This window comes from Bubalus kerabau, chromosome 5, assembly GCF_029407905.1.
Source record: "Bubalus kerabau isolate K-KA32 ecotype Philippines breed swamp buffalo chromosome 5, PCC_UOA_SB_1v2, whole genome shotgun sequence".
NCBI lineage: Eukaryota > Metazoa > Chordata > Mammalia > Artiodactyla > Bovidae > Bubalus > Bubalus kerabau.
In genome coordinates this window covers 122,977,255-122,990,845 of record NC_073628.1, presented here as the reverse complement: position 1 = coordinate 122,990,845, position 13,591 = coordinate 122,977,255, and the positions used below count along the sequence as shown (strand labels likewise).

General features: G+C 40.0%; 1 protein-coding gene across 1 annotated transcript in view; it reads right to left on the bottom strand.

Moving 5' to 3' along the window:
• Positions 1-13,591, bottom strand: part of PLA2G4A (phospholipase A2 group IVA) — a 173,010-nt gene that overhangs the window by 66,448 nt on the left and 92,971 nt on the right. The window contains exon 7 of the mRNA XM_055582969.1: positions 13,335-13,476. Coding sequence (XP_055438944.1) covers positions 13,335-13,476 — 142 coding nt within the window. The remainder of the gene's footprint in view (positions 1-13,334; positions 13,477-13,591) is intronic.

Sequence of the window (13,591 nt, the reverse complement as noted above, 5' to 3'; positions counted from 1 at the left end):
TGTTATTGAAAATAACAATAAGCCCAATACAAATAAGGTAGTTCAGAGTAAAAGTAACAGGTAACACTATTTCATTTCAACATATAATACAAAACCTACAATATTGTTCAAAGAGAAATTTCATAAGAGAAGTTGGAAAATTGAATGTAAGACCTCTTTAATCCTAAGAAAACAATTCCCCAGATGTCCTTCTTCACATGCCAGGAGCCCAACACATACTTATGGATGACAATCTTATGTTAGGAATTTCTGAAAACAGCTACTTATTAAACTGGGACTCATGTAACTCAGTTTTCATCATTGCTTTACAGTAAACCTAAAGAGGTTTTCAGGTCAGAAATTTGGATTGCTATCATTTGAAAGAAAATGCCATATTATTTGTATATAAAAATTAAATAATGAAATAATTGAACTGTACAGATTACAATTTACAACCTTATTTATTGCACATGAATTACTATGTTTTGTGCATCATTTAATTTTTGCAATTCTATGAGATATATCTTATTGCCATTTTAAAGATAAAGGCATTGAAACACAAGAAACATCACTTTTCCACTGTCATAAAGCCAGAAAGTGGTGTCCTGTGGATTTAAAGCTGGGTTTGTCAGATTCTGAAGTTTTAAATTCACTGTGCTCCACCGGAAAGATTCCCCCATAACTACAGGGACCTTAGCAAAGGAAATCCTCTTTGAAAAAATTTGAGGGTAAGATTAATAAAATTTTTGCTACTGGTAACATTCTGGATTCCATAAGTCATACAGAATATGCATTTTTAAAATATAAAATTAAAAATTTTATTAACTATAAATAGAAAGGAAATTTAGACTTACGAAGAAAATTTATTTCATTTAATCTTGTGTGTGTGTGTGTGTGTGTGTGTGTGCTCAGTTGTGTCTGAGTCTTTACAATCCATGGACTGTAGCCCACCAGGCTCCTCTGTCCATGAAATTCTCCAGGCAAGAATACTGGAGTGGGTTGCCATTTCCCACTCCAGGAGATCTTGCTGATTCAAATATCAAACTTGTGTCTCTTGTAACTCCTACACTGGCAGCCGGATTCTTTACCAACTGTGCCACCTAGGAAACCTCCTCAAAAGGAGATTATTATTATTTTCATGTCTCAAATAAGGAGGTATTTAAGTGCACACATTATACCATATCTGCATCCAGATTGCTGATAATCAGAATGTGAGATGCAGAGTCACGGACACATAATCCATGCTCTTTCCTTTTCCCCATTATTCAAAAAGAAAAGGGTAATCCTTGTTGAGAGAAACCATTTGGTATTCAGCTAAATTACTTTCTTTTCTTTTTTTTTTTTTTTGCCATGGCTCATTGCTGCTGGGATCTTTCTGACCAGGGGTTGAACCTGCACCCTCAACAGTGAAAGCACATAGTCCACCAGGGAATTCCCTAAGTCACATTTCAGATTTATGCATCACTTCAGATGCCAGCACAATTTTATGTAACGGATAAAGACTAACTTTGGATGTTTTAATAGTGGTAGTCATTCTGAAATAACTTGCAAAGAATAATGGGGGACTTATAAGGTGCAGATGTTAGTCCTGGCTCTAAGTCTAAAAAAATGAAACAAATAAAAGTTGCTGTGAGATTTTAGGTTATATTTAGACTTAATTGCACCAATATTTGTGTATAAATGATATCAATGAATATTTCTCATACTTCTGTCATACGATTACAGGAAATGAATTTTATTTACCAGAATCCCTGTATTTTGATTAAATTATTCTCATGCATGGGCTTGCGGATATTATTAATTTCCTCCTTTGCAAAATAAAATTTGAAAATGCTCAAAGATTTTTTTTTTATGTTTTAATAGATTTTAAGTTCCAACAATTTATATAAGATTTTTGCCTTCTTGGTTCCTGTATTGGTCAGAGTTCTCCAAAGAAATGGAACCAGTTGTAGGTAGATAGATAGGAAGATAATCTATCTATCTATGTATGAAAGTGACTCACACAATTATGAAGAATGACAAGTCCAGATTTGCAGTTGTAGTCCAAATGCTAATAGGTAAGGAACCAAGAGAGCTGATGACTCAGGTGAAGCCCGAGTCTGTTGGAGAACTCTCTCTTGCTTGGTAAGGTTGATCCTTTTGTTCTATTTAGGCCTTCAACTGATTGGATGGGGCCCACCCACATTATAGATGACAACTTGATTATTCAAATTTCACTGACTTAAAGATCAATCAAGGGACTTCCCTGGTGGTCCAGTGGCTAAGACTTCATGCTCCCAATGCAGGGGGCTCAGGTTTGATACCTGATCAGGGAACTAGTTCCCACATGCTGTGACCAAGAATTCTTATACAGCAACTAAAGATCCCATGTGCTACAAGTCATACCTGGGCAGCCAAATACATAAATAAATACTAATCAAATAAAAAAACATCCACCACACTGATGAAAATTGACTATCACAAGTCCATCCCTTCTCAACTCAGCAGCTATATGCATCCCTTTAACCATACTTAATCTCCAAATAAAGACAACGAGGTCATACTCCTACCTAACATGATATAGATATCCTGTGTGCAAATGGAAATGCACTAATCCTTTCCCCAGAAAAGAATGCCAAGTCCTTAGATATGCTTATTCTTCTCCTTGATACCTCATAACTTAAATATGAATCTGTTTTTATAATGCTGTGTGTGCATGCACACACACACACACACACACAGTCATAATAAATTAAGGAAGAAATATTCATGGCAAATACAATCTCATTTCAGTCATCTGGTAATAGCTGATATTTATAACTACCTCCTATCACTATCCATTCTGTATTTTCTTTGCCTTCAACTAGCACCTCAGCTGGTGGGTGATCTAACCTTCATTTCGGAAAGTTCTGGGTCATTAGCAGTCCTTCCTGGATTGGGTTCTTCGAGTTTTCCCTTGATGTAACTCAGGGCATGGTAATACTAACAGACGGGCACCACAGAGGATCTCTTGTATCTCAGATATACTCTTCCTTACCACATCATCAGTTCAGTTCAGTTCAGTCGCTCAGTCGTGTCCCACTCTTTGTGACCCCCATGAATCACAGCACGCCAGGCATCCCTGTCCGTCACCAACTCCCGGAGTTCAATCCCTCTTTAATAGTCAGGAATCAATCACCCCCACCAGGATAGTAGTTCCCTTCTTTATCTGCTGAGTGAAGAGGAGCCCACAAAGGTCAGGGAGCAGTCTTAAATTATACTTCAGTGGAATCACTGTTGCACTTTCGGTGGAAGTATCCCTTCCTCAGAATTAAGACCTCTAAGTCAGAAGAGTATAAGGTCATGCAGACAGGAAACAAATATTTTGCTAGTGGGTCACTAGGGGTAATAATGAGTCCAATCACTTCCACTCTTGGAGTCATGAATCCTGGGGATAAATAGCACCAATTTTGGATGCTGATTCAGAGGATTTAAACCTCCCAGAAAACCATATTCCAGGTCTGCAAGGTATTGCCACTGAGCTGGCACTATAACTGAGTCTTCAAAAGGTATTCTACCATTCCATCAAACTAGCTACTTCATGATGGTGGAGAAGATGATAAAGCAGGTAAATTCCGTGACATGGTTCATTGCCATACTTCATTTGCTGAGAGGCGATTTCCTTGATCAGAAGCAATGCTGTACAGAATATTATGACACTAAGGCATTTTGTATGTCTACAGATGGAAGTTTTGGCAAAATTCTTGAGTACAGGGAAGGCAAATTTGAATCCAGAGTAAGTGTTTATTCAGGTAAACACAAAACATTGCTCTTTCCGTGATGGCAGCAGTCTAGTGTAATCAATCTGCCACTGACGACCCATAGGAATGATGCCATGCTGGGGACTCAGTGTTGGTCTCTGCTGCTGGCCAAATGAGTACTTAGCAGCTGCTGTAGCCAGTTCAGCCTTGGCAGATGGAAGTCCACACTGCTGAATCCAAGCATAACCTCCATCCCTGCCATGATGGCCACTTTTTTCATGATCTTATTGGGTGATGACAGGGGTGACTTGTGAAAGAAACTGACTGGTATCCACAGAACAGTTCATCTTGTATACTTCATTAATAAAATCCTTCTCTGCTAAGGCTACTCTTTGGTGGGCATAGACCTAGACATGGCTATTTTCCATCCATTCAAAAAGATCAATTCATACACCTCCTGTACAATCTTTTCCTTTTTTGTCATCAGTTTTCTAATTGTGTTCTTTTAAAGTCCCTGACTAAGCAGCCCAAGAATTGGCCACAGGCCATGTATCAGTATATAATTTCATGTCTGGCCATTTCCCCACCCAAGCAAAATGAAAGACTAGGTGCCTCTTATAACTCTGCCCTCTGGGAACGATTTCCCTTCACAACTTTGCTTCAAGGGTATCCCAGAAAGGGACTGGGGTCCTACAGCTGTCCTCTTTCAGGTGCTACCGAAACTCGGTGCAAAATCACCTGTGACAAGAAACAAGTGTTCTTTCCTTTTGTCAACTGACTCCCTTATGAGGCTCTGGATGCAGGATGGAAAGAGAGGTTAGGGTAACAAAAGTGGGACACATGGGCAATTGGGCCACTTCTTAATGGAATTTATGTGTATCTTCAGGGCCTGGTCAGCCTGATTTCATAGATAAAACTTCTATAGTATGATGGAGTGCATCTGTGCAAACCCAACTTTATGGCTGGGTGGATCAGATAACATGACAGTCAGCTGAGGTCACATGATAACTTGGTCACCTATAGTTAAGCATGCACTCTCTACTAAGGCCCAGTAAGTAGGCCAAAAGCTACTTTTCCGAAGGATAGTAGTTAATCAAAGAGGATGGCAAGGTCTTGTACCCAGGGTGCCTGTGCTGCAATCCACCTATAAGTACCTACCCCAGCCTGCAAAGAGCATTCCTATCTGCCACACACACGTCAAGCAGCAACAGATCTGAATGGTCATATGGCCCCCGGGGCAGAGCAGCTCACAACTTAACTGAGTCCTATTGTAGAGCCTTCTCTTGTTTTGGACCCCATTCAAAACTAGCTAAGGGGAGTTCCAACTGATTGTCCAACCATGTTTATGACTAAAAGGAATAAGAATTGACACAGGAAAGTGCTATTGTCATAATGAAGGTGGAAGCGAGAGGAAGAATATTCTTAATGAAGGAAATCGAATAAACAAAGAAATAAAAATTCTGACTGAAAACCCAAGATTGATTTTTATTACCTCCTTCTTTGAAATTATTTGGCTTTTTCTCCCCCTCTGTCACTACACAGTCTCTTATTTCTCTAGTTTTTCACTTAATTTATCTGACAAACTTAAGTACATAATAGTAGTCTAGATAACAGAATATATTACTTAAGGATTACTTATACTCCTATTTTCATACAAAGCTATCTGTCTGTGTATTCCTTATATTCTGCCTTGAGAAGAAACATTTCCATCTTTATTCTTCCATGAAAGTTGGAGCAAAATTTCCTTCTCTCATTTCCCTGCTAATTTAATTTCAAATCTGAGTCCCCTAACCAGTCCTTTCTCTCTTTATAGTCAGTTATGTGGGGACATGAAAACTGTTAAGTAGCATTTCTCTTCAAATAAGAGACCCTAATCTGGAAACTTCATCTGATTAAAAGCTATTTTGGAACAAGAACATTTAAAAGAACTGGCCTTTAAATAATCCAAATATGACAAAAATTCCCACACACAGTGTCACAGATCTTACTCACAGGAAAGACCTCAGCGCTTTTTATTTATGGAGGAATTATATTCATCAGAGACACTGTTCCAATAACAAGCTCACTTATCAGATTTTAATTCCACAAAAACAAAGTTGAAAGAGAAAGGGATGATTTGAAGAAATTACTTTTGGGGAATACATAGAGCCTGGAGAAATGGCAGCTGATCGCAATGGCTGCAGACACGAGAGCATTTAAACCACTTCAGTCTAGACAAAGAGTTATGCTTTTTAGAAACTTTTCATCCAAATGACTAAAATCAATATATTTTAGAACTTTTTATTATCAAGGATAATTTTTTTTTTTTTAAGTCTTAGTGCTTAGGAGAAGAAACTCTTGGGTTACTTGAAACATTAACTATTTGACTTATTCAAGTGGCTCGGATGTTAAAGAATCCGCCTGCAATGCAGGTTCGATCCCTGGGTTGGGAAGATCCCCTGGAGGAGGGCATGATAACACACTCCAGTATTCTTTCCTGGAGAATCTCCATGGACAGATGAGCCTGGCGGGCTACAGTCCATGGACTCGCAAAGAGTCAGACACGACTACACGACTAAACACAGCATTATCCAAGTAGGAAAGCTAAGGTTTTATTGAATTTGACATTGCCCTGGGGTGTTATATAACAGCAATACCCACATATTGGTTTAATAGCTACTATTGTATTAAGTACAAGAACATTTAAAAGAACTGGCCTTTAAATAATCCAAATATGACAAAAATTCCACACACAAAGTGTCACAGATCTTACAAGAAAGACCTCAGCCCTTTTTATTTATGGAGGAATTATATTCATCAGGCCTTCCCTGGTGGTTCAGACGGTAAAGCGTCTGCCTACAATGTGGGAGACCGGGATTCGATCCCTGGGTCGGGAAGATCCCCTGGAGAAGGAAATGGCAACCCACTCCAATATTCTTGCCTGGAAAAATCCCATGGATGGAGGAGCTTGGTTGGCTACTGTCCATGGACTCGCAAAGAGTCAGACATGACTGCACGAATAAACACAGCATTATCCAAGTAGGAAAGCTAAGGTTTTATTGAATTTGACATTGCCCTGGAGTGTTATGTAACAGCAAAACCCACATATTGGTTTAATAGCTACTATTGTATTAAGTGCTACTATAGTATTAAGTAATCAAGATGTGCCTTACACATTGTTCGGGCTGCTTTACAAGACTTTATACTCATCCTTTTAGCTGAATAAGAGACATTGTCTCTATTTCACAAGTGAAACACAGGGAAGAAGCAAGGGACCCAAATTCCTTCTGCCAAAATTCATTCTACATTTTAAGTCGACATTGGTATCCTAAACTGGATGCTGCAAAATATTTGTTGGAAACTGGGAACAAGACAGGCACCATCTCTGCATCAATATTGAGTAGGACTGTTCTGTCTTAGACAAACTGCTATAGCAGTCTGCTCCTTTTACCTTCAGGAGGCCAACTAGCCAGTACTGAATCGAAGGTGAAGATCTTGGCAGGGAGCAAGGGAAATGGGAGCTTAAGAGGCCCTTGGCCCAGGAGAAACACAAAATAGGAAAGTGATACTTGTGTTATGGGAATGGGTGGTGCTGAATACATCTAAGTGGATGGTTTCTGCCAAAAAGTCTCAACTAAAACATCAAAAGTTTTAATTCTAGGAATGACTACCAAAAACATGAGTTTAATATTTTTGAAGACTAGCCCAGAGAAAAGCATAATTACTTCATTCTCCATCTGCTGCAGAAAAGTCAATATGTAGGAATAGTATGCCAAATTTCATTTTCCCAGAAAGACTCCTTTTCACAACAGGAGTGCCTAGGAGATGAGGCAGCAACTTTCCTTTTGAAAAGGAAAACCTATGACCAAAGGCCACTGGGCTTTTGTGGCAACATGCCCCATAGACTTTCAATTCAACCCTTCAAACTGCGATCTTTTCATCCAAACCTGTCTCCTCCCCAGTCTGTGTTAGTCACTCAGTCTCGTCTGACTCTTTGTGAGAGTTGGACTGTACCTGTCTCCATGGGATTCTCCAGGCAAGAATACTGGAGTGGGCTGCCATTCCCTTCTCCAGGGAATCTTCCCAACCCAGGGATTGAACCCGCATCTCCTGAAGCTCCTGCCTCAGAAGGCGGGTTCTTCACCACTAGCGCCACCTGAGAAACCCCCTCCTCCCCAATAACCTGATCAAATATTCCTCAGTTATGAGCCCCTGCTCTCTCTCTCTCTCTAGTGAACCCATCCCCTGGCTGAAATGCCAAACCACTGCCCACATTTGTGCCCTGACTCTTACTGTTCCTGATGAATTTGAGGTTCTTGATGTCTCACTGTGAAAGAAATCAGCGAGAGACAAACTGATAGGTCGGAAGTGGGTTTATTTAGAGAAAAATACACTCCACCGAGTATGAGCCCTCTCAGAAAGCTAGAGAGCACTGAAAACTAGTGTGGTTAGTTTTAACGGGCTGAGTAATCAGCCTAATCAGTGGGAGGAATATTCCAATTATCTGGGGGAAGGGGCAGAGATTTCCAGGAATGATGCCATGGTTCACTTTTTGGCCTCTGATGGTTAGCCTCAGAACTGTCATGGCGCTGGTGGGTGTATCATTTAGTTAACTATTATAATGAGCGTATAATAAGGCTCAAGGTCCATTGGAAGTCGAGTATGTGACCACCTTGAACCTAGTTGGTGTTTTTTTGTCGTACCTTATGGCTATGTCATTCTTTTAAAGGTTGTGCCTTGCCCCTTTCCTTCCTGTTTTAATTACAACTCCATGTTTACTGAGGGTCTACTGCAAGCTAGGAGCTGAGCTGGTGCTGGGCATATAAAGGTGAATAACACAGACACTGCTCTGCTCCTCATGAAAATTATATTCTAATGGAAAAAAAACAGACATTAAATGAATATTTGTACAAGCATTTTAAAAGTTCGATTGTGGGAAATCCAGAGAAGATAATGTACATACCTGTGCTATAAAAGAACATGACTGAGAGACCTAATTTGGACCCAGGGGGAGAGACAGAAGGATGGAGGAGCGAATGACAAAGACTGCTTGAGTAACACGTGTTCTGATTCAAGAATGAGAGGCTGTAAGTTCACTGAAAAGGGGGTGGGATGGAGGGAGAGGGGATGGGGGCAGACAGAAGCAACAATGTGTACACGAGAATGCAAACTGGGAAAGGGTTCTGCGAGATCTGGAGCCAAGAGGTACTCAGTGGGGAGGCTGGAGGGGATTGGGGATGAACTAGCAGCACGTGGGTGTCTCAGCCACCTAGATCAGCAGGGACGTCCACACTTTGCTGTATACTTTATTTCCCAGGTGGTGCTAGTGGTAAAGAACCCGCCTGCCAATGCAGGAGACATAAGACACACAGGTTAGATCCCTGGATTGGGAAGATCCCCTGGAGGAAGGCACAGCAACCCACTCCAGGATTCTTGCCTGGGAAATCCCATGGACAGAGGAGCCCGGTGAGCTACAGTTCACAGGGTTGCAAAGAGGTGGACATGACTGAAGTGACTTAGCACTCACAGCAACATGTGAAGCTGGAAAGATGCTTTGAGGCCAGTCCTAAGAGCAGGGGAAGGAATTTAGGCTTGAGTTTGATAAAATCAGATTTGTGTTTTGGAAAGATCGCTGAGACTTCAGTGTGAACAAAAAATGGAAAGAAGGAGGACAAGCATCAGTAGAACTATAAAAAGGAGAGGATTTGATGTTCGGATTCAGATATGCTGAGTGTGAGATGTGAAGAATACAAGTGAATGAATCAGTAAAAGGAGGTACCAATATTCAGGTCTGAAGATCACAAGGGAGGTTCTAAGTCACTGAGAAACATGAAGGTTCTCAGTCACTGAGAAACACCATCTTAGCCCAAAGGTGTTGGGTGACACATGGAAGAGAGAGAAAATTCTTAAGAGCGCAGAATGAAGACAAAAGGGGCTTGGCACGGAGTCTTGAAGAACTCATAAATAATGTGCAGAGAAAGAAGATCTGGTAAAGGGAACCAAATAGGCATGATGAGAATAAAGAGAAGACAGTAGACATATTGATGCCAAGGGGAGAAAGGGTGAGAACACTTGGGAGATTGGCATTGACACAGACCCTATTGATACTATGTATAAAATAGGTAACTAATGAGAACCTACTGAACCAGGGTCTCCTGCATGGCAGGCAGATTCTTTACCATCTGAGCCACAAGGGAAGCCCAAATAGCAGAGGGAACTCTTCTTAATGCACTGTTGTGACTTGAATGGGAAGGAAGCCCACAGGGAGGGGATAGATGTGTATGTATGGCTGATTCATTTTGCTGTACAGTAAAAACCAACACAGCAGTGTAAAGTGTCTATGCTCCGACAAAAAACTAATTTTTATAAAAGAGAGAAGATAGTAAGTGAAGGAGAGTGATTGTTTCAAATAGCAGAAAACATGAGTCCTTTGCAGCTATCGAGTTAGGTTTAAGACAGAGCCAGAAGATCCTTTTGCATGTGTTCCTTGCGGAGCAGCTACAGTAGCGTCATGAGGGCAGACGCCTGAGGAAAGCAAGGAAGTAGAATGAGATTGTGTAGGAAACTGTGAAAAAGTTTGTGACGATAAGGAGAGAAGCAGAGCGGAAAAGAGAAGGGAATGTCCATTCCAGGGGATTTTTCTGGTTCTTTTTTTTTTTTTTTTCTAAATGTATCAGAGTTTAGAGCATGCTTATGTTTTTATAGGGAAAGTTCACAGAGAGGTCGAGGCCAACAGAGGCGGGGAGTGGTCCTGCAAAGACTGGAAAGTCGCTATGTTGGGATTCCTAATCGGGGTTTGCGATCCCTATCTGTGGTGTGAGGTGACTGAATTGGAAAGAAAAGGTGTGGTTTCTTCTACTGAACTCAGATGGAAGTGGCAAAGGCTAAGCCCGGGGTATGGAATATGTCAGTCCTCTGGCAAGAAATGAAAGATTTATCATCTCATGACTTTAATTTCCCAGATTAGCAGCCAAGTCTATCCGTTGTGAGGGAGCCAGAGGGTGGATAAGCAGCTGGGAATAAGAAACAATCTCATTCCATTTGCAAATAAATGGAAAGCAGCAAGGTGAGGAAGCACTGAGACAGCCAGAAAGGGTCTCCCAAATGAAGCTGAGAGCCATGAATTAACAGCGGGACCCATTTCCATCACTTTTTTTCTGCTTAAATGTCTTTCTCCCCAGGGAGGCTGTAAACCTCACCAAGGAAAGTGACTATTTGGTATTAACCATTTCAGCTTTGTTCACCTTCATTTCCTAGCACAATGTCTCAACAAATGACAAATGGCAGAAATGAAAACTAACTTGAAATATCATTTCTCTGCTCCAAAGATACAACAGTGTGGGACAAGGCGGGGGACAAAAAGAAGGTATGGAACTGCTGAAGAAAGGCAGAAACCAAAATCATAAAGACATCCCAGGAAACCAGAAACTCCTGAGTAATATGTAGTCAAGGATGTGTCTTCAAGGACTTATTAATTGAGACAATGAAAAGTGAAAAAAGTGAAGTCACTCAGTTGTGTCTGACTCTTTGCAACCCCACAGACTGTAGCCTACTAGGCTCCTCCATCTGTGGGATTTCCCAAGCAAGAATGTTGAAGTGGGTTGCCATTTCCTTCTCCAGGGAATCTGCCCAACCCAGGGATCGAACCCAGGTCTCCCACATTGTAGGCAGATGCTTTACCGTCTGAGCCACCAGGGAAGTCACGCTAACTGAGACAATAGACAACCACAAGATGAAGGACTGAAGAGAAGTCTCTCATTTTTTCTTAAATAGAAATATCCACGGAGGTTTTGCTCCTCCTCCAAGCTTCCTTTTAGCAAAAACTCCCCATCAGCAACATCTTATCTTATAGTTTGCTCCTATCATAGCAAAGCCATTTCAGCATCAGCAGACCAGCTTTTGACCCCGATATTCACCTAGAAACACAGGTAGATACTCTGTCATCACATATGGAACAGGTACACATCTGGTCCCCTTACTCAGAATTTCTCTCTCATTTCCAATTGCATTTGGTCCTTAATTTACAATAATCTTGAATCCCTGGTCTGTGAGTACATGCATGGGGATAAATATGCATGCTTATAGATATATATTGGCTTACGCATTTAATAGGGGCTTTCCTAATAGCTCAGTTGGTAAAGAATCCGCCTGCAATGCGGGAGACCCCAGTTCGATTCCTGGGTCAGGAAGGTCCCCTGGAGAAGGAAAAAGCTACTCACTCCAGTATTCTTGGGCTTCCCTTGTGTTTCAGCTTGTAAAGAATCCACCTGCAATGCAGGAGACCTGGGTTCGATCCCTGGGTTGGGAAGATCTGCTGGAGAAGGGAAAGGCTACCCACTCCAGTGTTCTGGCCTGGAGAATTCCATGGACTATACAGTCCATGGGGTCTCAAAGAGTCAGACACAACTGAGCGACTTCCACTTTTATGCATTTAATATCTTTCTAAAAGTAAATTATATTCATCTAAAATATTCAATGAACAGAAAAGCTCAAAGCAATAAGTAAAAACTATTACCTGATATGCCATTAAGAAGAAATTCCATTATCATCATTTGATGAGCATCACTACAGCACTTTTTTTAATGTTGTTTCATTGAGGTATGATTGATATATTTTATAACTGCTTTAGGTGTACAACATAATGATTTGTTATTTGTATATATTGTGAAATTATCACCACAATAAGTCTAGCTAATATTCATCCCTATACATAGTTAAAAAATTTTTTCTTGTGATAAAAACTTTTAATATCTACCCTTAGCAACTTTAAAATATATAATACAGAATTATTAACCATGGCAGGAATTTATTTTTAGATTTCATAAAGAAGAATAGACCAATAGATGGATGGATGGGTGGATGGACGGATGAATAGGTAGATAGGTAGGTAGGCACGTAGATACATACATACATACATACATACTTACATACATAAATCAGAGAAGGGATAAGTAGATAAGCAGACAAAAACTGGATTATATATATGTTACTGAATAAAATAAATGGCATTTACTTTGCTGGAATTTAAGGGAAGAAAAAGGAGTTAAAGTACAATTGAAGGATTGTACTTTCAATATTCGTTGACAAACTTTTTAAATTTTAACATCTCTCTATAATTAGAATCATGAAAAATATTCACATGTGGAGATCATTGTTTTAACTACCTGGTCAACTTTGGATATCTTTTCACTCCTTGCTATGAAATAGTAATAATTTGAAACATTTCCTTTTATCTCCCCTATTCACGTCTTTTAAGAAAAAAAATTTTGTTTATTGTTGTCATTAAGATTTATAACATTTTGTTCTGGTTCAGTAAAGATAATTTCCACAATTATTTAATCTTAGTTTGTATTAAAATGAATTCAATGATCCGTTTACAGATTAAACTTTTCCTACAAACGAAATGAGCATCTTGTTTGTGCATCAGTATGCCTATGCCTCTTTAAAAATTACATCTGATAAATACTATGAAATATGGGCAGTCCTTGTGATGATCTTCCTCAAAGAGTCTCCATTTATGAAACACTCACCTTACCTTAGAAAGATAAAGAAATAATACTCAGTCTCAATATCTTCACATTTGAGAGGAATTTGAGAGAAAGCACAAACAAAATCGTTATTAAATTGCAAAAACATTTTGAAAAATTTCCAACTCACATCACGTGTAGAATGCAAGCCTTCACTATTCTTTGGACCCAGCAGTTTCTTCATGTTTTCCTTAATGTTTTCCTTTCTCTGTTGTCTGAAAGCTTTCTCCTGGTCACACAGAGCCATACTAAATCGGAGGTCTGGGGATGAACTGCATATAAAACAGAGATAATAAACTAATGTCCTCAAGTCTATAGCCTTGTTATACATCATCCAGTTCCCACAAGCCCCCATAACTACACTGATATATTCTCACTTCTTCCCTC